Raw genomic sequence first — 25,948 nt, forward strand, 5'->3', positions numbered from 1 at the left:
TATAAATGAATGTTTTATTAATGATTTGTTTTTAAGAAAGCATTATAACATGCTATTCAAAGTGGAGGAGTACTGGAGAGGAACTGCAGGGCTCCCAGGGATGAGAGGAGAACAGTTTGTTTTTCTTTGTCTATGTGTGTCCATCTTTGCCTACAGGCTAAAATTGGGTGTGGTGATGGAGTCAGATGGACGAGGGGAACGGCCTTTGTGGGTGGAGATTTTCTGAAGAAAGATCGACGTCACATATCTTATAAATATGCATGTTACTTCCTGAGCTGGTTGTTCGCTACTTGAGAGGACCCAGCGCTGTTAAACTTTTTCATATCTGATCAATAAATATTTGAACTTAGATATTTGTATCTTTTGCCTTTCCTCTAAATTATGAACATGCAAATGGACGCCTTAAAGTCCAACACTTAACCTCGTTATATGAATAATCACATCAATTATTTCAAGGTTGTCCAGTTGCCAGATCTTGTATGAAACGCATCCTACTCACACAATAGACACATCAAACAATTCCCATGCTTTTTGCAAAATATGTCACGCTGATTTTAGTATCAGACACGGTAGGAAAAACGACATGCAGCACGATAAATCACAACGGCACAATCGCACTGTCGAGGTAACGAGCATAGACCAGGGTTAGGCAATGTCGGTCCTGGAGTGCCGATGTCCTGCAGATTTTAGCTCTAACCCTAATAAAACCTTGGCTACCTGTAGTTTCCAGATTAATCTTTAGACCTTGATTAGTTGTGTAGGTGTGCTTGATTAGAGCTGAAGCTAAACTCTACAGGACATCGGCACTCCAGGTCCGACGTTGCCTACCCCTAACATAGACGTGTGTGTATAATGTTTATGATCCAAAAACAAAGTAAAGTCTTTAAATCTAATAAAACTTTACGCTTTGTTTGTCACTGTTTGAACTGCTCGTCTGTTTATTACCATGTGAATAGCGGGTACCACCTGTGGGCGTGACAGCATTAGAGATAATAAGCTGAGCCAGGAAAAACAGTACTCTCTTTACTTCAATGCAGATTATATAAACAGGCAATATTTGTTTTTGATTATAATTAGTTTGTTTAAAAGTAGACATTTCAGGCTTTCTTTTGATATATGTGTATCATGTTTGTGTGACAAGTATTCACTGAGTTTCAATTTTGTAACGTATTTTGAGAGACAGCTTGCGGAGACAGAAATGTCTGAATGTGCACCCTGTTTATTTTCTTTATTTGACCAAAACACAAAGATTTGTGGTTATTGTGAATGTACACAAATTAAAGAAGACCCTTCACAGTTTCAAATGATCTATAACACGTAAGTGTATGATTATTAATGATGGAGTATTTTAAGTTGATTCTGCTATGATAAGGAGAAAACACATCAAAACTGGCTGCAGGATCGTGGGTCAACAGTGCTGCCATATTAGTGGTGGAAAACAGAAAACATGAGTTAATAAATAAACCTATGCTGGGTTGTTTTAATGCAATGCAACCCAGCATAGGTTTATTCATAACCCAACATGTGTTCTGTCCAACAGCGTTAGGTTAAAAATAACCCACCACAATTTAGAGTGTTGCTATTATTGGTCTAACCTACAGGATGATACAACAGGCACATCTCCTGTTGCGCATACTGCAAGTGTACACATTTCCAAATGAACCTATATTTTTTAATACACCTTTACTGCAAATGTACCCACTGATTAGCATATAAGAGCATTTTGAATGGCTGACCCTTCCTCTCTCTGAGCTTCCCGGTGCAGTCTGACAAGCCCGACAGGGACGGACCAGTAATTACTCTCATAGCGCATGTTAATACTTCATTAAAACAGAGACAGTGGAAATGAGACAGTCATTAAGCATGGCGCACTTTGGGGCGCTCATACGCGACACGCGAGGTCACCAAACGTCCCGTGGCAGCGCCCACGCGCACACGTGGGACCGAACAGGCACTTAGTCCAACAAAAACAGACACACAAACTGATATCAAACCGTTTGGTCAATGTAAAAGAAAAGGGCGTGTAGGAGACAGCCGGACCCCGGGGACAGCAGCTGCTCCTGATCTTTGACAGTATGACAGAAGGGAACGAAAAGAGAGGACAAGGTGGAGAGAGAGAGAGCTCAGAGTATGGATAGAGCAGGAGGAAGAGAGGTGAGATGCTGACAGGATGGCAATGAGCCCCCTGACAGACCCTGTCACCTGAAGATCAATCAGAGCACCAGAACCTGGGCCAGATTTCTGCTCCACCACTGGCAGATACTTTTTCTCCCACTCACAAAAATACACACACACACATACACAAACAGGCATGCATATTGTTTATCGTGGCACAGCTAAACACAGCTTGAAATAATGAGCTCCCCAGAGATATACTACATCCACAAGGTGGTAAAACAGTAGATGGTTGGAACCAAAGAGCCAGAACTCATAAATCAACACGTAAACAGGTGACTCCGCCCCTTTGGCACACATCCGATGCACTTATGTGTCGGACTTTGTAAACAGAATGAAACTCGGATTCAAACAATTTTGTTATTCCCGCAGGTGCTGCTCGTAAAAAGAAACTAACACAAACACGACGGAAAGATAACAAACAGCCAATGCAAAAAGAACACGCAGAAGTAAAACTAAGTCATGAAGTGAACTTCAGGCAGAGTTTCATTCAGACCATTAAGTGGCTCACTGATGCGCTTGTCTGAGTGTTGGCATGTAGACAGCGAGATTTGGCGGTTCACTTGTGGGTGTTAATTGATTCCTAGAGCCGTGCGGTGTGATTAAGTGGAGAAGGCCGCTGTTATGATGTTCAGAATTGTCTCCGTGAACATTCGTCATGGTGTCGGTTGAAAAATGGGGTAACAGACTAACAGACTTTCTCAGACAATGGAAAATAATGCCATTTACTCACTAAATCACTCATTTATTTAGCGTTTTACTTACTGACACTGTTTTATTGACTCATTAGTTTGTTTGTTCACCATCGCACCTGCTAGTGATCGCTCATCGGCTCACCTGGCTGGTCGGCCAGAACGCAAACCATCATTTCTCCACCTAAAATAAGACAAATTCTGCAGACATTTGGCAAATACACTTGCAGCTCCATTTCTGAGAGCCCATTTTCGAACCACCCAATGAAACTAGACTCTAATCATCAGAGAAAACGAATATTTGGCAATGGCAATTTCAAACGCATTAAAAAGCAAAAATAAAGCATTTTATGCTCCACAACGAAAGAACTGTATTCTAGGCTTGCGCTATATAATAATGAATGGGATATCGATTCGCTCAATGATAACATCAGCTAAGTACCTTGCTCTTACTATGTGAACTAAAGAGGTAATGATTGCAAAGCTGAGCTGGTGCAATAAAACCCCAGTCCAGCGAGTGATTATATGAACAGCTGAAACATTCACACAGTGTTCCTGGCCTTTACAAGTCATTTTATGCTTATATTAACTGGCATGTAAATTCATGGCGTGAATCACACAAAGGCTTCCCTGCTGACTGCTAATGATTATAGTTGTTGACAGTCTTGAGTATATTGTCAAAATGCAGGAGCTCTCCCTCACTTTCACACCTCTCTCTCTCTCTCTCTCTCTCTCTCTCTCTCTCTCTCTCTCTCTCTCTCACGCACGCACGCACGCACGCACGCATGCACGCACACTTGATTGCTGATAAAGTACTGTAATGAATATGTGTACGGCAGTATTAGACCATACAATTTGATTCATGTTCTGACATTCTCACCAAAGTCGTCACATACAGTACACACCATCTCGCCAATGGATTATACTGTAGTAATGAGACATAAATCATTATATCTAACAACGTGCAATGTCATAATGGTACAAGTTTATTTCAACTTAAAGGTTTATGCATGTTAGCGGTTCTCATTTTGATACGTGACTTACAGAATTATTGCTGCTACAACAACAGTTTGACAGTATTACACTATTGCCTGGCTAATATTGCATTGTAATCTAGAGCATCTGACAAGTCTAATGACCGTAAAGATTTACTTGAATACTGACGACTGTTTCTGGAAAAGAAAACTGCCACTATCTGCACTTCCTTCAAGCCACAGCCCTCATCTCCTGAAATTGCATTGTGTGCATTAAATTATTCACAAATTACAAATTAATGACCTCTGATTGTATAAAAATGCTCAAAGGGATAAGCACAGAATGCATAAGCACTATGTCAGCGCAATGAAATATGCATGTGTGTGTGTTACAATTTTGAGACAATTAGTCTTTACTGAATCTTAAATCAGACTTTTTATAGTATAGACGATTCCAGTGATCCATACTGTGTGTTGGTCTGAGCTTGAAAGCATTGAACACCAGCAGTCAGTTGCAACCTCAAAGCTTAAGATTTCTATCAAAGGGACAATTCACTCACTCACTCAAAAAAAAAAAAAAAAAAATTGTTTACTCACTCCTATACTCACAAGAGGAAAAACTCTGAGGAATCTGATAAAGTTTACTTTTCCATACATAAAAGTGAACGGTGACTTCATATTTTGTACTCCATAAAAGAAAATAAAGCCATTGGGTTTGGAAAACACGAGGGTGAGTAAATGCTAAAAAAATGTCCAGTTATTGATAATAACTTTACAATTTAAGAGGTTTGCTTTAACTGTGCCAATGTCCTATTGTTTTTAAATGGGTAATTTGTTGTAAGGAAATAACTATTTTCATTATTTTGTATTGCTTTTTCACAAAGAACGGTAAACAGTTGGAGAAAATGGAAAAAATCCAACTCTGTCCTCCCATGTGTTGACCTTTTCCTCTTCAGATTATTATCGCTCTAGGTTATTTTGAGCACCACAAATCATAACCGTATACTGCGCAGTAAGACCTCTATCTCATGCAAACCATTGGCTTAATGCCATTTAATCAAGATGGATAGTTTCTTAAAGCAAGAAAGTCTGGGTACGGCATATGTCTGTTTGTTAAATGAGACTGTAATTGATGGTGGAGCTGTCATTCAGCATTATGTACAGCTCCCTGCCTTTATTACGCAAAAACAAATCTGTTGGCAGAGATTCCAGCCATGAAAACCGACCGTGATATTTAGGCATTACAAAAGAGGTGTAACGTGTCAAATTATGCAAATTTAATTGGACGAATTGTCAACGGAAAATAATTTGCAGTTGGGTTTCACGCAGCGAAGTGGTCAATTATTAGTTTTGTCTACTCACACAGTGGGGTGGATGTCTCTTGGCTAGACACATACTGTATATAAACCCCAGGGATTGGTGATTGATCCCACATTGTTATCTCCAAATCTGGGATGTCTCTGGTCCGGATCCACCTCACCTTTTATCACATATAATGGTCTGTCTTGCATGCTGTCCAACACCTGAGATTAAATCACAGTTGGATGAAACGGCTCTCACACTATCACTATGACAAAGACATGGAGCTTGCGCCACTTTACAGAATCTCTACAGATCATACGGTGTACAAGAGATTTTTTTTGTGGATTTTGTCTGTGTGATATTTTTTCATGCTTGTCTAAAATCAATGCATGTGTTCATAAAAGCATCAAATTAATGGTTTTCCTCTATTCTGACATGTAATAGATCATGGTTCATATTCAGGGTTCTAAATTAACACCCGCCAACCCGCCAAATGCGGGTTAAAATTCATTTTGGCGGGTGTTAATAAAAACTTACTAGCCAGTTTGGCCGGTGATGCATGAGGCATTGCATGCATGATACATAAAGCTCTGTTCTCGGTCATTTATCCCTCTGGCAGTACTTCCTACATGAACACTGTGCCGTAATGCTACGTGATGATGTTTAATACGCCAATTGCCTGTGCGCAGTTTGCAGCGAAACCAGCGCGAGAAACCATGGAAACGAACTGACCGCGTCCACCAGAAAACTAAAGGATGAAGGAGAACGAACGGGCAGAGCAGGGAGGATATACTGAGACACAGGGGTGGGGCATGTGCTCCGGTTTAAATCTTTCGTGCCCATGTGTAAATCTCAAGTTTAAATTTTAGCAGTTAACTAATGTATTCCTTTACAAAGATAATAGCGGCAAAACAGATCTATATGCAATGTAGTTACCCAATTTACGCTTGTAAAGCGACGAAGCAGTCGCACTGACGCGTGCACGCATGTATGCATGTCCACGCGCTTCTTTGCGTTCATCCGCGCACGCAACTGCATCCAAAAGGGTATGCCACGCGAATGAGTATTTATGAAAACATGACGAGAAGTATGTTTCTTAATAATACTGATAATCTTATTTTGACATGATCATTATTGGCTTCTGTAGATGTACATCAAAAATGTTTTGTGCAAAGCAGGGAAATGGAAGAAGAAAGGAGAGATGATGAGTTAAAGGGAGGTAAGACAAACAACATCCTCAGCCTGTCAGGTTTCAAACATTAGAGGAAAGAAAAATCTCAGGAAACCTCTTGTCAAGTCTATAGAATTGCATTGTTGCTGAGAAAATCAACAGATGTATGTGTTATACTGTTCTATATTTTCAGATATGAAATTAATATTTAGTTTACTAATATTTAACTCTAGGACACTAACTTACATAACAGTTAGCAGTAACTAAGACTGAAATTATTTAATATAGCAGTCATAAAATGACTGGTTTCTTAAAATATTCTTGTAAAAATATTCTTGTAAAAATAAGTTATCAATCATTGCTATCATTGTATAATGTAGAAAATATTTCTCTGCTGTCATTATTACCAAACATGTTATGCCATTTATGCCTCCAAACATGTTAATAATGTTAGGTATGTTGAAGATTACACTTAAATATTTTTAACAACATATTTATCTTTCGCAGTACCTGTTGCACTGTAGAATAGTGGGTTAAGCAAAGGAGATTGTAAAGAAGTGTTGCCCCTTTCTTGCACACAGCAGGCTTTCAAAAAAGTCAGCAAAAAATGGGGGGCCTGTGCCCCAGTAAAGCTTTATGTCTATCAACAGAGAAATGAAGAAAGCTTATGTTTCATCACAAAAATTTTGTCATGTTTTGTCAGGATTGTTGCATGCATTTGAAAGAAAAAATAATCATTGTTGCATTCAGTGGCACTCTAAATTTCTTTTATTTTCACCGGGAAAAATTTGGCTAGTGGAAATACTGATTGGCTGGTAACTTTAAAAAGTTACCAGCCACTTTGGCTGGTGGTCAAAAATGTTAATTTAGAACCCTGTTCATATTAATAAACCTCGCCAGAATCTGCAGGCTGCTTACCAAAAATTTTAATGGATGTGAAATTATAAACTGAAATTATGATTTACAAGGCTTCCACTTGAAAAATAGTTTTTTCCAACTTAAAAATTAATTAATTAGTTAGTTACATTTATATAGCGCTTTTCCAGTGCTCAAAGCGCTTTACATATGAATGGGGGAATCTCCTTAACCACCACCAATGTGCAGCATCCACCTGGATGATGCGACGGCAGCCATATTGCGCCAGAACGCCCACCACACAACAGCTTATTAGTGGAGAGGAGACAGAGTGATATAGCCAATTATTAGTATGAGGGATGATTAGTAGGCCAATGGGCAAGTTTGGCCAGGATGCCAGGGCACACCCCTACTCTTTTTCGAAGGACATCCTGGGATTTTTAATGACCACAGAGAGTCAGGACCTCGGTTTAACGTCTCATCCGAAGGACGGTGCTTTTTTTTTGACAGTATAGTGTTCCCGTCACTATACTGGGGCATTAGGACCCACACAGACCACAGGGTGAGCACCCCCTGCTGGTCTCACTAACACCTCTACCAGCAGCAACCTGGTTTTCCCAGGTGGTCTCCCATCCAAGTACTGACCAGGCTCAGCCCTGCTTAGCTTCAGTGGGCAAGCTGTCTTGGGCTACAGGGTGATATGGATATTGTCCGGTGGCAAAAACAATCCATTTAGCAAATTCACAAGCTAAAAAAGCTATTTTGCTACAATGCAACACACATCTCTTTACGTTAGTGTTGCCAAGTGTTCCTGTGAAATAAGTCTCCTTAAAAATTGTTGTTTTTTGTCTATGCTGTCCATCTTAAGGGACGATGATCTTATTCATGAAATCAGACTGTATTTATAATAACTTATATATAGTGATTTATAGTTTGTAATGCATAAAGTAAATGTAAAAGATATTTTCATTATTGGTGCTTAACTCTTTCCCCACCATTGATGAGTTATCTCGTCAATTAAGAGAAAACATTTGCATGACAAACGTATTCCTGATGAGTTTTTGTGGTAATCTGTAATACAGCGATTATCCACTAGATGTACCCAATTTATAAAAAACTAAAGAAAAAAATTATTTATTAATTTTACACTCCGTGTATGTTTTGTTAATCGTTCTGAATCTAATCTCTAACAAAATTCCTTCACATAAATGCAATTATCTCAGCTTTTTGCTAAAAAATTGTGTATATTTGAAGAACAATACCCATATTTAAGAGTTTATAGAAAGATAAAAAAATAAAGATAGGATGAAACATTTTTTACCCCGTTTTATTTGTTTTTTTTTTATGGTTTGTTCTTTCATTTGATACATTTGTATGTTTATATATTTTTGGAAGTACATTTTCCTGAAAGGCATTTTGGGAAAATCACAAAAATGCTGGCGGGCAACTTTTCAAAAAAAAAAAAAACCCTACAGGGAATGAGTTAAGATCATTGGGCTATATTTGGGCTAGTTTCAGCCATTGAGTTAGTTTTGTTATGCAGACATGGCAACCCTGCTCTCCATTTTAATTCTTTCTCATGCTGCTCTTTGTGTCTCAGGTTCTTGCTCTTCTGAATGACACTTCTTTCACTTGACATTCTTGAGTCTCTATATATCTTAAAAATTTTATGCATATCTATATTTAAGTCTCACCTACCATAAAAAGTCTCAAAAAAGAGGTTTTGAGCCACTAGTAAGAAAAAGCCCACAATTATTCAAGGTAGAAAGAAAAAATTGTGACATTACTTGCAACTTTGATGAAACCAATATAGCCGGGGGCAAAGATAAGGCAACACCTCATGTATTTAATAGGCAAAAAAATTAAAAGCAGGATTGATCTTTTGCTAAAACGAATCCCCCAATTGTGTAATTAGCAGGCGTGGATAAGGACTTCTCTCGCACTGAAGATAATTATAAAACAAGGGAGTTGTACATCATCAGCTTATTGCCCGAGGAACGTTTATGAGCATATTTCTGCAATGAATGAATGTAGTCCACACTTATCAGCTGGCATCAGGATCTCACAGCGAGCGCTATCAGCTCAATACATTTGTCAACAGGGAATAATCAAGGCCACAGAGGAAGTATGACTGCAATCAAAGTGCCAGAAACTAATCAATATGCAACAAGGCTCATGACATGCAACATAAAGTAAGGCAGCGGCAATGAAGTTTGCTAAATGGAGTGACTATTTTTAGCAAATGTCTAAATACTGTGCAGTACAAAAGTCCACGGTGACAATCTGCCACTCGAAATCTAATTCAGACCTAAAAATAAACGTAAAAAATCCCATAAAAAGTTTCCGAAATGTTTAACAGTCTGCACGCGTGAATCAAATGCGAGCAAATTTGTGACATCAAATCTGTGCAAGCGAATTCATAATGACTGCCAAATACAGTTTAGCTTACACCCCTTCATTATTGCCTGAATGGCAAACCATTTAATGTACAAGGCAAAAATAACTTTCCAATCACGTTCTCATATACCCTATTATAGCCCTTAATTCATTACACACTCTATTAAGTGCCGAGTCCAAACACAAATGAATGATCCTCACAAATGAATGGTGATTTTTTTTGATACTGACTCCGCCTCCACAACACAGTCAAACGATTTCACTCATAGATCCATGTGTTACCAATGTGATCATTTATATGTGCTTGGGTCATTTCACCGTCTCGATGGAGCTCGGGTGGGCGTAACCGGGCATAAATGAGGCTCACAGCCATGAACACCATTGAGCTGTGATCCGTTTTTTTATGACCTGATTAGATAGCAAATGAGGTTACAGAATAGGAGTGGATGGTTGGAGGTCTCAGTGTGAAACAAGAATGTGTGTTAATAAGACAAGGGTCAGTGAAAATGACAGCTTGCAGGGCGTGATTTCCCTGCAAGCTGATGTGGCTTTGGAAGTGTATTGATTAGAAATATTTAGTGTAATTAAAATCTATTCACTTTTACTTTTTGGGCATTTGCCAGATGCTTTTATTCACAGCGACTTTTTAATGTCAGTGCATTTAATGTACATCAGTATCATATGTGCGTTTCCTATATGCGTATTGTGATGTCAAACTCTACTGAAATCAAGTGGGTGGTCAAAAGAGCCCCCTGTTTGTGTCTACATTTACATCAATGTATTTTGTAGATGCTGTATTTGGCAGTGTATTCAAGTTATAGATTTTATCATTGTGTGCATAATCGAACCCACAATCTATTGCACAGCTAATGCAATCAGGGTTCCCACACCTTGGTTAACTTCAAATCCAAGGACCTTTCAAGGACTTTCCAGGTCCCTCAAATTCAAGGACTAAATGTGGAGACACATTTCAACTGAGAGCAAGGTTACATTATGTTACCTTTAAGAATACATTGTTACAGTTCCCTTTCGAGGGAACTTGCGCTGCGTCACTGTGGTGACACTTTGTGTATGCCTCCAAGGGTAAGTAAGTTTAAATTTGTATATCAAATTCAACCAATAGTGAGGCTTAAAGGATTAGTCAATTTTCTTTAAAAAAATCCAGATAATTTACTCACCACCATGTCATCCAAAATGTTGATGTCTTTCTTTGTTCAGTCGAGAAGAAATTTTTGTTTTTTGAGGAAAACATTGCAGGATTTTTCTCATTTTAATGGACTTTAATAGAGCCCAACACTTTATGCTTAACTCAACACTTAACAGATTTTCAAAGGACTCTAAACGATCCCAAACGAGGCATAAGGGTCTTATCCAGTGAAACAATTGTCATTTTTGACAAGAAAAATAAAAATATGCACTTTTAAACCACATCTTCTCGTCTATCTCCGGTCCTGAAAAGCGACAGCGCGACCCCACGTAAATGCGTAGTGATGTAGAAAGGTCACATGTTACATATATGAAACGCACATTTGCGGACCATTTTAAACAATAAACTGACACAAAGACAATAATTAGTATCATTGGACATGCAACAACGTCGGAACGGTCCTCTTTCTCCACACTTGTAAACAGGGCCGGATTATCCATAGACGGGAATTTTTTTTTACAATACTCGCGCATGTGCGAGCACCCGTGACAAAACTTCAGAATGCGCGTTTGGGTTTTAAACGCTTATTGCATGACGCGTATATAGTTTTATGTTACCATGCGCTCAGTTGATTGTACCGATGGGTCTACGCAGCCCGGGTAAAGTCAACACATCTTACTAAGAACCGCAAGGAGATGAGACGTGCCTGTGCGGATTTAATATTAAACATTGCAGAGATGAGAGATAAAGAAAGCGGGATAACTTTTAGCCTATATTAACACCAACAACATTATAGATGAGAATAAAGGTTTCAGACATCAGTGTCAAGTTAAGGGAAACCGGATAAAAGATGAGAAACGTGTAGAATACAAGTATGTAGATTGCCCTGCCACTCACCTCATTACAGTATGCTATCTGATCATAACTTATTGTATATGTATGTATCTTATGCCTAGAATTAGTTAAGGGGGTTATATGAATCTTTGGTTCATAACTTCCTATTCTAAAAGTTTCATCAGTTGTGCATAATGACATGTGCAGCAACTGCATAGAGTTAAGTAAGTCTATTTGGTATTTTTCAGTAATGGAGTTATTTTTGAAAAAATGTGAATAATTGCATTGCAGGCTGATTTAAGGTGTGCCCTAAATTTTCTGCTGGCACTCCTAAAATTTTCCGTCAGGGGCTACAGATTTTTTTTTTATGCTCTAAATAAAAAAATGTCTGGAGCCCTGAATGACTAGAGTTAAATATATATATATATATATATATATATATAAAATGTATAATTTTTTTGGGAGGGGGGCAAAAAAAACAAGTGCCCTTTAAAAAGAACTGATACGTATAGAAACCCCAGAAGCATCAGCTGGACCCGTATTTGAAAAAAACTTTCCGCAACTTGTACGAACCCTGGCGAAGTGCATTCGACACAGAAATACTCTCTTATACATCCAACTGCTTTTTGGACCCTTTACCTATGTTTAGCATGTGTAATCCAACTCTTTAACAATGTTAATAAGTCAGAATGCATGAAATAGCTTTTGATCCCCACCCCTAAACAGAAAAAACAAAAACAAATAAAAAAGAGAGAGCGGCAGCGACAACGGGCGTAATGTGCTGCGAGATGGCCCGTGCAGAGAACTGATGAGCATCGGCACTGATCTCCCTTTCACACAACCTTCAAATGACATCAGAGCCTCCTGCTGGCTCATGCCACTCAGCTCATGTGATTTATTTAATCCAGCTGAGTACTCTGGAACTAAGGAGAACAAATCACTTTGATGGAATTCAAGACTGAGGGGTAGCCATGGAAAAAAGAGAGCGAGAAAGAGAGTGAGAGAGATGCGGCTAGCAGTAAAGCTGCAATGCCATTGCATACATGAAACAAAACATTAATCCAAATATGAAATCACAGATGCTTTTGGAAATCTATTCATCCTGATTAAATCCAATTTTCCCTACTAAATATCAATTGGTTGTGTGCTTATGCCCACTTTCGCTAATAGGGCAGAATCAAAGGCTGCTCGACACGATCTTTCGAAAACAAAACCAGGGTGCTGCTAGCGTTGCTCTACAATAAATGGAAAGCATCTCCTGTGATTGCACGATCACGGCTAATTCAGATGGCACCATTATCCGAATTGAGCGATTGTTTTTTGATTATTCATGACCTTCTCTTCTATGAGACCTACCCTGCAGGTGGTTTGCTGAATTAATGTTTCGCGAAACACATGGTCTATCTCATAAGCCCGTATCAGACAAATCTGGTAAAGATGGATTTGTAAGGAACAAATTCATTTGTCCCCGGAGGCCCGTGCGCATCTCTCCGCAATCCATTTAATGACGGCCAAATGACAAACGTAATTGCTCATTAGTCTCTGCGGGCATACTTTACGCAAACGCACGAATGCAAGTGCGTTCACGTATTAAGGTAATGTTTGAACAGACTTCGTGTGGGAAATGCGGCGTTAAATGATGTCTTGATTTACTGGCATTTGGCAGAAGCTCCAAAGCGACCGAAAGTGCATTCAATCTATACGTTTTGTGTGTTCGCTGGAACCGAACCCATGATCTTTGTGATGCATGCAATGATCAACCATTTGAGATATATGCACACAAAAAATTTCACAGGTTATACGCACACACACATAAAAACAAAAAAGGCATGCCTCTTTCCTGCAAAAAAGAGTGACATAAGCTAATGCTGTGGAGAACGGCTGATTATGCCTCTTTACCAGGTCAGCAGTACATCCGCTCGGACCAGGCCTGGGTGCGAAGCTGAATTATAGGGGGTAAACAGTGCAGACACGCTGGGCTGATGGGAGTAGACAGCCTCAGTCGGCTGCCCTAAACCAGCCTGTCTTTCTTCATTTCCTCCCTATCAGCGACTGCGGGGCGATCCGACTATGCGCTTACCCAGGCAGGCTTACCACTGACCCCTTCTAAGACCCTCATAATTCTCTGCCTCCATCTCCCACGTGCACAAACACATACGTTCGGTATATACGCACAGCACATAAAAGGCCGGTCAGCACTCTCAGTGGAAAAGACACTTGAAAATGAGGCTGTTTTATGTGGCGGGAGATCACAGCGCATGAATAAATGAAAAACGGCAGATGCTTGGACACACACACACAAACGCTCACATGAAGAAAAGCTCTGGTGTGGGATACATCTAAGAACGGGTCAACAAATACACACTTCACGTTGCTGACTACACAGTCAGGCTTATTGTTTTACAATTGAGATAATTATAGTTTTTATACCCTGATCTTTCTTATACACATAAACCAGTGGTTCTTAATCCACTTTGAGAGTAAAACAAAGATTGCAAGATTGCAAGATTTACATTTACATGAATGCATTTGACAGATGCTTTAATCCAACGCAACTTCAAGCTATACATTTGATCAGTATATGTGTGTTCCCTCAAATGAATCCCATTTTTATGTTTTAAACATGAAGAGGTAAAGGTTATGGATTGCAGCTTAACATAATGATAACAAATACCTCGTGAAACTGGTTTAACGGTCATATCTCTGTCATATCATTGACAAGATGAATGCCACTGTTGTCTGTCTTCAATTTGTCTCCAACCAGCAACTTGAAATGATTAAAAGAAATTACACAGGCGAATGGCATGGCAGCCCATTCATCAGTGTCATGCGAGGCCGGACCTCACGGGGCTGCAGTGAAATCTTTGGTAGCAGACTGTAATGGCAAAGCTATAGAAATACTGCTGTTGGGTGATGCCGACCAACTCTTCAATCATTTGATGTATAAACACTGTGTTTCCATTACAGATTTTAGCAAAACTTTAGCGTTATTTTCTAAATGTGGACAAAAGACTATTGCGAAATGATGGCGTTTCCATTAACCGATGATATGCAACTGAAACATAGTTTTTCTTCTTGCGATAAGTCATTCCAAACATCACGTCGACTGATTATGGTAGGTTTACTACTATCACACCCACCGCACTAGGCATTATTTTTAACCGAAGGAGACGTAAGAGTATTATCCAATCATTAATGCCAATGAAAGCTTCTTAAACTTAGAAGCGGCAAGTCATAGGTGTTTCTTCTTAAAATGGTTTTGTTAAAACAATACATTTCGTCTCTAATTAAAGCAGAATTGAACCCTAGACATTTTAGACTGTTATCAGGGGTTAATTATGTCCATTTTGCATTTTACATGAGAAAAAAAGAAATTTGCACGATTTCGATTTTTAGATTGATAGTGTGTTGAAGCAGAATTTTTGTAACGGTCTTTGATGGACTTAATTAACCAGAATGCACTGCGCGAAACTGAGTCATAAGCTCCACCCACTAACCACTGCAATGCAGCCTTCAGGTTTGTTCGACTTCATGCGTCGCCACAAGAACCGACAGCCGGATGACGTCAAGGTGCCACGAAAGCGATTTAAAAGCAAACTTCTCCGTATGATTTCGCGAATCGCTCTCGCGGTACTTTGACGTCATCCGGCTGTCGATTCTTGCGGCGGTGCATGAAGTTGAACAAGCCTTATAACTTCTTTTACCGCTCAACCTGCTCTCAAATCAACTTGAAGTTAGCCGGCAGACAAACTCAACCAAAGAGTAACTCCGCTTTTACCGTCTCTAAAGGGGAAATCACCAAAACCCTTGATAAAAGATGACTAGAACCTGTGCAGTATGTGGATGTAAGGACAACCAATTCAGGCCACCGGGAGTTTTTTTGTTAACATCAACATGACCCTCAGCTGACACAGCACTAACAGATTACTTGAAAATGTGAATATGCAGCCAGCACTTTCATCAAGAAGAATTCGAGTACTGTTTTCAGCCCAGTTTTTCCACGTACTCAGGTAATGTAAAAATATCTAAAACATAATTTGGCTTAGTTGGTGACTGTTTTGTGTAACTACGGTAAACATGCTACGTAGAAAGTTTTTATCATGTTGTTGTTACTATGAAAATGAGCAAAGCAAGCTAACGTTAGCTCATCCTATGCAGCTGAGCTGTCAATCAAAGAATGTTATCATCTACTGTCAATCATCTCACCTTAAGACACCCCCCCATTTAGAACGTTCAGATTTATGTAGTCGACCCGTCAAATCACTGTGTAGCAGTTAAAAGTTTATTTTTTTATATGGAGTTAGTACATTTGATGGCAGCACAATTAACTACATACAGTATATGTGATGAAATATAGTGTTGGAGCATAATGTTGTTTTAGGGCGGACTTCCGCTTTAAGGATGACACACCCTAACTAAACACATCTCAGTGTTATTATTGGAACAACACATTTTGTTGTCCCTTTTATTTATTTGAACACAAAATTAACACAAAATGACACAAATTTGTGTTAAAATAACACACAATGTGTTTTATAGCATCACAGAAAAGATTGTGTAAAAAATAAACACATCCTCTCTTACAGTGTGCAGTTAATGGTACATTATTTTAAATCAAAAGAGATTATCCAAGTGTTATTATAAGTGTTATCCAAACATTATTGGCAAGCCTCTTATATTTGTGTTTCTGGGATGTTTTAATACTATTTCATCCTCAAATAATAATTATGTTACTTACTTGCATCATGTAACCTAAAAATACGAATGAACTGTTTCCATTGCAGTTTAGCGAAATACACCTTTTCCGAAATGCCTGAAAAATCACCTCATGCGAGTGTAAAAATTTTTTTTGCGACAGAGATATGGGAGTTTTAACGAAATTTAAATTTTTCCAATAACCGTATTTTCAATTGGCAATGTCAATTTGAGCAATTTAAAGGGTAATGGAAACGAAGCTACTGTCTCTCTCTCTCTCTCTCTCTCTCTCTGTGTCTCTCTCCATTCAGTCTGGTCTCAAATCCCTCCTGACTCTATAGTAACAGGCTGTAACCTCATGTCCCCTAATTTACCTCTGAAAAAGAGCCAGTGCTTGCAAGACGTCCACGGGCTCTTTAACAATGAGTCCTGCTGTTTACAAACCACAACAAAGCATATCTATTCTGTACTTGTCTTCTACAACGGATTATTTGTAAGTGATGGTTAAAGCCCCGAATTTTAAATGGCTGAATAAACAGAAAAAAAACTGGTTCTCAAATATTTCATCTCACACATGCATGCAACAATAACAACAGGGATGCAGCAGATAACAATCTGGCATCGCTTCCCCACTGCCATCCTGACACCTGAATCAGTTTTATGTATGTTAGCCAATCAGAAAACTTAATGATGGCCATCTACTATTCACCTGTTAGGCCATAGAAATGGTAGGCAGAGAGAATGTATTTTTATAACACAGTCTCACCCCATGGCGTCAATATTTGACGACACTTGACCATGCGTCAATATGTTGACGCGGAGGGTATACCTTTCGCGTCATTTTTTGACGAACTGGGGACTTCAATACTATTACGTCCGTTGCATTCTCTTTCCTATTTTCTTACCATTTTCGCGTCGGTTTAGGGTTAGATTACGCAAAATTAAACAGTGTACGCGAAATTAAACAGTTGTCACCTGGCGTTGGGGTTAGAGTTAGGTTTGGGTAGGGATGTCATTATGTAAATCTAACCCTAAACCGACGCGAAAATGGTAAGAAAATAGGAAAGAGAATGCAACGGACTTAATAGTATTGAAGTCCCCAGTTCGTCAAAAAATGACGCGAAAGGTATACCCTCCGCGTCAACATATTGACGCATGGTCAAGTGTCGTCAAATATTGACGCCATGGGGTGAGACTGGGTTGATTTTTAAAACTATGCAAGCCTGAGCATAACTTTATAAGATCAAAGTACAGCAATAATTCAAGTGCTCAATGTAATTGTCTCTTTGTTCTTGCAAAGTAAAATTCTCTCCAATTCAATTTCTGTGGTTAATATACAATTAATCTAAACCCCAGGTTCCTAATGTCTTCTCCACGAGGAAGCTTATAATTACTCTTATGAGTTCTGTCTGTGGGACCCTCAGCTTTTAAATAGATCTCACATGAAATATTCTGATTCTGAAATGCATGTGATGAATGCACACACATCTACGCTTCAAAAGATGTGTCAAAAATACATCAATTCTTTCGTGCAATGTTTTCCAATCAAACTTTCACAAGCGACTGACTGATGCCGAAAAACTATTTAGATAAAAAAAAAACAACGTTAATCTCTCGCATATGCTAGTCTCATTCCCACCCCCCTGTCATTTATACACAGCATTAAGGTATAATCCCCGTGTGACATTCGAACGCGGGTGACAAACTCTAAACTTGGCAAAACATTAGTGCCTGTACAAATCACAAAGGAACAATCCTTTAACTGCTCAGCAGTATGGCAGTCACAAACAAAGAGAATACATCTAGTAATTAGAGCGAAATGGCTTCACTCATTTCCTTTCATTATTGCAATTAACCTCCTGAACCTGATTTCTAACAGAGGGGGAAAGGATGTATTAAATTACAGAGATGAAACTGTTCCCCTGTGATAATGAGGGGGCGATTGAAAGTGACGTGTAACTTCTGAAAACTGAAGTTTCTAAAAAAAGCACAGAAGAGAACTACACTGGATACAGACAGAGATAGAAAATATATTACTGTACATGGATGGAGTACCTACAGAAAAATAAAATGTAGGAAATTTTGGATGCTTTTTGCGACTTATGAATAAAGGCCCACCTTTTATTTAAAAGAACCAATTGTGTTTTTGGCAGAATCTGTGCCTTGTTTCTGTATGCATAAATGTTTTTTTTTTAAGCTAGAAGGGAAATAAGTATTTTTTGTTTGATTTTATTGTCATTTTGATGTAAAGTAAAATCAAACACATTTATATTTACGCATTTCCACTCACTTATTCTAAGTGACTTACAGTGCATTACAAGGTATATATTTTTATAAGCATGTGTCTTCCATGGGTTCAAACCCATGACCTTCAGGTAGCGTGCACCCAAAGGTGTTTTCAATTGTTTCCAATGGAAATGCCACACTTTTCAAATGTCAGCGGCTGGCTGGTTTTGTCCATGTTAAGCGTTTTTCCGCGCTCAATGCTGAGTGCTTAGAGTTGAAAAATGTTCAATTTTGTGTGAAAAGCTTAGCTCATCAAAGACAGTTCTCACTCAGCCGTTCAATCACAGTCGAGGAGGGGCGGGACAAATATCACAACAACCAAACAGCACATCATTCAATGACTGATAAACAAAAAATAAGTATCATAGCAAACAAACCACTCAGCTGAAAAAAGCTTGCAAGCGCCTACAGTCGCTTTTTCAGCCACGTTTAAACGCTTTAGCGTACACGTCCCCTTAGTGCTGCTAACACAGTGCTCTATACAAATGATGGCCAATGTAACCCATGCTGTATCCGAAACCATTCCCTATCTCCTACTGTATATAGTGCACTATATTTGGTGTCCGCCATTTTGTAGTGGTGTCCGAAACCTGAGTGAACAACTTCATTCCCATATCTGTCATATCTGGGATTTGAAAATAAGGGAAATACGGCCAGTGGGTTTTTTATAGAAAGACTAATAATACAGGAGAAATACAGATTTTTTTTTGGGAATGATGGTGGGACACAATGGTAAAATACATGAGAATCCTGGGAAAAACGAGAGGATTGACAGGTATGTTCATTCCCTACATTCGTCAACTACTTTTTACCCACAATGCACTCTGGCTTTGATGGTACATTCAATGTACACTCACTCGCTAATTATTTCCCATGACCCAACTGGAGACGAAATTGTCATTTGCTATGTAGGTAATATTGAATGAGTGAAAAAGGGAGCATTTTGGTACACAGCACCAGACATTTAAAAGCGTGTTCTGCATTTAACCTATCCCAGTGAGTAGTGAATGCACGTGGGCATCTATTACTGCAACCAGGAGAGGTTCCTGACGGTCATGGAAATCGAATAAGTGACCTTCGTTTTTTATAAGCCACTATCAATGCACAATTCTAACAAACACTTTTTCAGTCTCTCACTATAAGGGAGAAAAGCGCTGTACTTCTATGCCTGTAACCGCCAAAGGATATAACTGCCCATGGACATTACCAAATGAGGGCTACAGAGATTTGTTGTCCTGTATGTCACGTAATAAATAACTGCGCAAGAAACATGCACTTTAGCATTTGTATGTACAGTATGCCATCAAAACGAACGATTGATTCCTCAAAATGATTCATGAGCAGCATGTGAATGTGATTCACAGTGTGATGATTTACATTCTCTGTGAGAAACGTTGCTTTTATGTATAGAAACAATATATCTGAACCAAGATCCCACAGGGACTTGAATTATTTTCTATGACAAATGGATTCAGGTGAGATGAAAGAGATGTAAAGCCACATGTGGGTGGGTGTGACACGTTGTCCTCCGTTCTCAGCTTGATCATAAAATTGTTTTTGAAAAATACTCCGCCCCTAGCTTAGCCATAAATTGGATAGGATTATCAGCAAACTGATTTCATCTTTTAAAGTGCCCAAAGCCTCCTTTATTTCTAAACATACCAACCAGCAATCCATCTGCCCATCCAATTCAGTCTTTTCTTCGACTATAAAATTACCCCTCAGTCTAGACCTTAAATAACACAGGCTTGGTAACAAGAGTTTGTCTATTATAGGAAAAGTCTCTTAAAAACTGAAGTCTCTTAAAGGAAAGTCTAAGGATATTTATAACACCAGAATTCCCATACATCTCATTGGAAGAAGCTCGGCTGGAGCCTCTAGAGGGTGAAACCTGCAAGGTTCGCTCGTGGGGCCGCTAAGTATTAGATACCATGAGACTCAATACTATGAAACGCAGCAAAATTTCATCATGACAACACTGACTTGTTGATGACACCAGCAAAACATGCTGAATACACCAGCGACTGCACTAAGCTGTGTCGCCTAGGAAAACATAAGACGACAGAGCTAGTAAAATACAGAGCTGAAAAGAAACCAGTTTTAAAAACTGCTTAATGTGCTTGCAATCCAGAGTAAACAAACTTGGCTCTTTCACAATGAGACATGGCCTATTGTTTCAGGTTTGGCACCTGCTCAGACAACACACAAATATGAAATACGAGTCTGACTGCCACAAAAGTCTCGACAATAGAGCAGCAACAACCGGATGACCCACGTCACCATACAGAGAAGTACTCCCTGTACCTTTTCCACAAAGAGCTTCATTACTCTTCAAAGTGTGGCCAGTGACGTGGCTGAAGAGCTCTCCGAGTCATTTACTGATTAGTGGGTTGGTGATGGATGTAGTGTGCATTTGACAGGCCTTTCTCTAGCTGTGATAATGGCTTAATGAAACTCCAGCGAACGGATAGTGCCGTGAAATGAAATGACTAAAGTTACATTTGTGCACATTTAAAAGAAAACATGTCACACTTGCATCTGAACTCATCAACTGCAACTCAACCAATAACGAAAATCATGAACAAGATCTCACAAGAAATTACTGTAGATTAAATAGAGATATGGAAATGAAATGGGTCTCCTGTTTCTCAAATGTTTCTCCTGGGAAACAGACTTCAGTAATCTGACGTGCGTCCTCTAAGATGCAAAGTTAAATCAAAAGTCAATCCGTCACTATGACTACACACAATGCATCTATTTTTCATTAAAGAGCATCAATGTGAAATCTTACCAAGGAAGTCAAGATGTATGTATAGTATGCTGACAGCATCCCCAACTCTGACGCCTGGAAAAGACAGAAAAGACATTTTAACAGTTGATGCTATAGGCTTTTTTATTTTTTACACAGCTACTTAAATTGAATCTGCATACAGCATTCATTAAGAAGCAAACGACAAAACCGGTTCAGTGATGGATAAAAGTGAACAAAAGAGGGACAACATTCCCACTTTGTCATTTCCATTCTATTTATCAATTTCTTCAGCGTGTCTCCAAGGAAACCAGGCGACAAATACAATATGTCAATCAAATGTCAGGGTGAACACTTTCAGCAATGATTTCTATAGAAACGGAGAGAAAATTGAGTAAAAATAAGAGCTAGTGTGTAATAAATGTATGAGAGAGAGAGAGAGAGACATTGGATTTTTTTTCATAGAAAATTAAAAACTATACTTATTTAAAAGAACTTAAAAGTTTCGATACAACCACACTTCCATTTGACAAAAGAACACTAAATGTAAGTAATTATTATTGGTTTTTCGAAATAATTTCTTCATAATGATCCTGCAGACCATTTCATTAACCTTGCAGCTTTGATCAATATCATTCTCAATTATAGTGAATACAAAGACACATTTTGTGTTACTGGGCTGAATAAAGATCCAAGCGGCACTTTAAAATGTGTCCTCAATCCATTTTGTTCTGACATTATTAATGGCGCAGCCTCACAGTTGTGGGAGGACTTTGAGACTGTGAAAAAGTGTCTCTTTGTGACCTATGTGACATATACAACTTAAGTGACAACGCATAATTTGTTAAGGCCTTAAAACTGCTGATGGTTGTGCAAGTACAGTACCAGGTCAAAACTTCCCGAAATGCTTTGCTTTCTTCCTGTAATTTCATGTATGAGTCATTCTATACAGTGTTTGTAGGCACCCATTTTCTCCTGGTGATAGACAGTCTGTATTACGGCCTCTATATTCCTTTTGGTCCAGAATCAGTGCCTATTTCCCCCCTAATGCCCATCTGCGTTTCATTTGACCGGTGTTCTGTTAAGGTGATGGAGAGGAGAAATGGACCACAGGAGCCAAAAGCTTTCGAGGTTATGATAATTTTGTCCTTCATAATGAAATATTTTCCTTGCAATTGGCCATATAATTGAATCCTGAACTCAAGCTGGTGTGTGATCTGTGCAGTGTGAACATTGGCAAACAGCTCTTGCTTGCTCGCCCTACACTCACTCCTCAAAGGCTGAACACGTTCCAACTTTCCACTGCTCTGCCACATGCTCGCTCCAAATAGAGAGAGATATAGAGAAGGAAGAAATAAGAAAAAGATATGAGAAAAAGAAACAGAGAGAGAGACATTTCATCATCGGAGCGCGAGAGAGCAAAAGAGAGAGAGATGTAGGTGATTGGGTTGCAAGAGTATAAGAGAAACAGTAAGGGTGACAAACTGACAAGGATCTTGCTGTGAACCGCACAATCCACCAATGAAACGGCCCTGTACTTGTCCCGGTGTCTCCATAGCAACAGGAAAAGCCGTGGAACGGCCTCTGATCGCTATCAAACACTTTGATTAAGGAGAAATGGAGTGAATATGGTGGAAAAAACTGAGGTTGAGAACCACAAGCTTGATCAGATTTTTGCGAATAGATCCAAACGCTTCGGATCAAATCGAATTAAAAAAGAGAGATGAAAAATTAAAAGTTTTGGCAAGAAGTGGCAAGATAAGACTAGACAAGAGAAAAAAGAGAAGAGATGATAGGAGAGGAGACGACAAAAAACAGATGGTGAGAGACACAAACAAGGCGAGATAAGATAAGATTGATTTCGAAGACTTGAAACAACATTGGAAAGAGACGAGAAGAGGAGAAAAGAACAACAAGAAGTTGATGAAGAGGACTTGAAGGCATTTGACCTCTCCATAAAAAAATTTCCCAGAAGCAGCAATGACACCATTTCTCTCTCTTTCTGTCTCATTGTCTCTCTATCATTTACCATCTCTCTTTTATTTCACCAGTTCCTGCAATCAGTTTTTCTTATTAATAAGCCTTTCCTGAAAAAAAATAATTTGTTTAATGCTGCATACTTGCATGTGTCTGCAGTGTTCGAATTCTGTCAAAGATTATGGGGGTTACGAAATGACAGCGTTTCCACTGACCAATGATATGCAAATTAAACGTCGCTATTCTTCTCAGAATAAGTCATTACAAACAAGTTGACAGAGGATTTTTTACTTTTTTCTACATTATTTGAGTGCCTTGGAGACTCCTTATTTATTGAGTTGAATTATCCCTTACTGTACAAGAGCACCGAGATCAACAATTCATGTGAGTGTAAAAACTTTTTTGTGATATTTTGCGACATGGGGCGTAAGCGTTGAGGCTTCCCATTCACTTTTAATGGGTGACGTCATGCGTTGCCGAACTGAATTGTGGATTCGTCTGCGCCACGTCACTGCCGTTGCTTGCGGCAGAAGTTTAACATTTCTCAACTTTTTAAGCAGCAAACGCGTACGTCAGCAAATCGCCAGATCGCCTTATGCAAATAACCCAGGCAGAGTCAGCCAATTACGTTTATGGAAGACTGGAGCATGTGTTGCGGCCACTGTGATTGGCCAAGCTTCAGACAAGCCTTCCGTCAAAGGTTAACGCTTCCGTCCCATGTACAGTTAAGAGTTTACATTTATTTCAGACAGAAATCTTTTGGATTAGTTTATTGCAAAGTTGGGACAAATAATGGACAGTATCACTTTGTGGCAGCACAGCACAAGAATTTTAAAAAGTAACTAAACCCCTGCTCAGAGCCTCCACCCACTAGCAATATTTGAAAAATGCAAGAAAAGTGGGCAGACACCAACGGAGATAGAAGGGACGAACTGAGCTCGTACCAAGGGTGTGGTGAGATCGTAACAAGGGCGTGGTGAGCTGGAACCTGCTTACATAGGATCGTACCGCTTACATCACGCAGTACCGCAACATCCAACTGGAAAATTCAACTGCAGTAGCCACCGTTCAACCTGAAGAGGGCAGCACTCAGACATTTTTCACCATATATTGTAGCATTGAAACACTTTATACTAGAGCTGGGCATAGATAAATATAGATTAATCTAATACAAAATAAAAGTACTTTTTTTGCATAACATATGAGTTTGTGCTGTGTCTAATTATTATGCATATACAAATACACACACATTCATGTATGTATTTAGGAAACATTTACAAGTGTATATATATATATATATATTTATTTATATTTTTATATATTCTAAATTATATATAAATAAAAATGATATTTAAATAAAACATTTCTTAAATATGTATGTGTGTGTGTTTAAATATACATCATATTTACACACATAACAAACTCATATATTATGCAAAAAATTACTTTTATTTTGTATGAGATTAATCTAGATTAATATATGCCCAGCCCTACTTTATACCCAAATGTCAAAAAGGTACTCAAATAAATGAACAGCACTATATAATAATTATAATAAAGTCCTATTCTTACAGATCATTTACTAAAAAAAGTTGGTTTGGTTTAGTTACTCTTTGAATTAATTTAGCATTATGTAGGTCCCAAATGCTTATAGGAGGTCCGGGACCACCCCAACCCCTCCCTCATTTTAAACACTGTGTGTCTGGTCAATCTCTAATGGAGAATTCCTGATATGTTTGTTTATATGTAAAAACACAGCTTAAATCATATTTCTGATTTCTGTGAAAATATAACCTTGTTATTTTAAGCAAGGCCATGTTAAAGGTTGAAATTAAAGTGAAATAAATAAGAAAAATCTAAGAATTTGATTATGAGACTTTAGCTAGATTTCAGAGACAGGGTCATACTGTACAATGTGTTTTAAACATTATTAAAAGTCCTCAACATGCAGAAACCAACACAAAAAAACTAATTTTTCAATCTTAACTGGATCGACTTTTAAAAACTTACAGTAGTAAATTAGCTTACAAAAACATTTTGGTCAATAGGGCTTAAAAAAACGTAATTTAAAATCCATTCTTTCAGAACATACAATCTTACACAATTGTGCACCTTAGTTAATCTGATTTTGGCATATGATAAAGATATATACATCTTTTCACCATGTGAGAGAATGACTGAAAAGGGGTTAAGCAGTGACGTACCCTCTCTAAAATGATGTGAGACATGGTGGCGTTGGCATCCACTATGATGGTGGCAGTCTTATCATCACGGATCTCCTTGAGGAGCGGGGTGGGATCCTGGCTGTCATCCAACATGCGAACCGAGAGGGTTTCCTTGGAGATGAGAAACTGTCGCAGTAACACCTCCAGGTTTAATAGGCCTGTTGAAAAGAGACACACACACAACACACTTCAGTGTCATTTTCATCAACAGCAAGAAATATTTCCTTTACTTTTTGCAGTTATGATCTAAGGGGATCTTTCTATTTAAAGAGAATATTTTTGTGTATGCTAATTTGATGTTATTATATCTGTCGGGCAAATTACAGTTAAACTGCCTGCCAATAATAACTGGGTTCAGCGCATTTACTGTATTTTCGCAGCTAATTTAATTAGCTAAATCATAATCACCTGAGTGTTTAACCTTGCTTCTGTTGGCAATGGGGCTCGGGGGAATAAAGGACTTGCAGAA

The 25,948-nt window shown here is 38.7% G+C and overlaps 1 protein-coding gene across 1 annotated transcript in view; it reads right to left on the reverse strand.

The window, feature by feature from the left end:
- The window catches only part of grik4 (glutamate receptor, ionotropic, kainate 4), a 381,199-nt gene that overhangs the window by 84,732 nt on the left and 270,519 nt on the right, over positions 1–25,948 (reverse strand). Inside the window, exons 7-8 of the mRNA XM_065281202.2 lie at positions 25,459–25,637; positions 21,320–21,373 (exon numbers count right to left, since the gene is read on the reverse strand). Coding sequence (XP_065137274.1) covers positions 21,320–21,373; positions 25,459–25,637 — 233 coding nt within the window. The remainder of the gene's footprint in view (positions 1–21,319; positions 21,374–25,458; positions 25,638–25,948) is intronic.

This window comes from Paramisgurnus dabryanus, chromosome 8 (genome assembly GCF_030506205.2).
Source record: "Paramisgurnus dabryanus chromosome 8, PD_genome_1.1, whole genome shotgun sequence".
NCBI classification, from domain to species: domain Eukaryota; kingdom Metazoa; phylum Chordata; class Actinopteri; order Cypriniformes; family Cobitidae; genus Paramisgurnus; species Paramisgurnus dabryanus.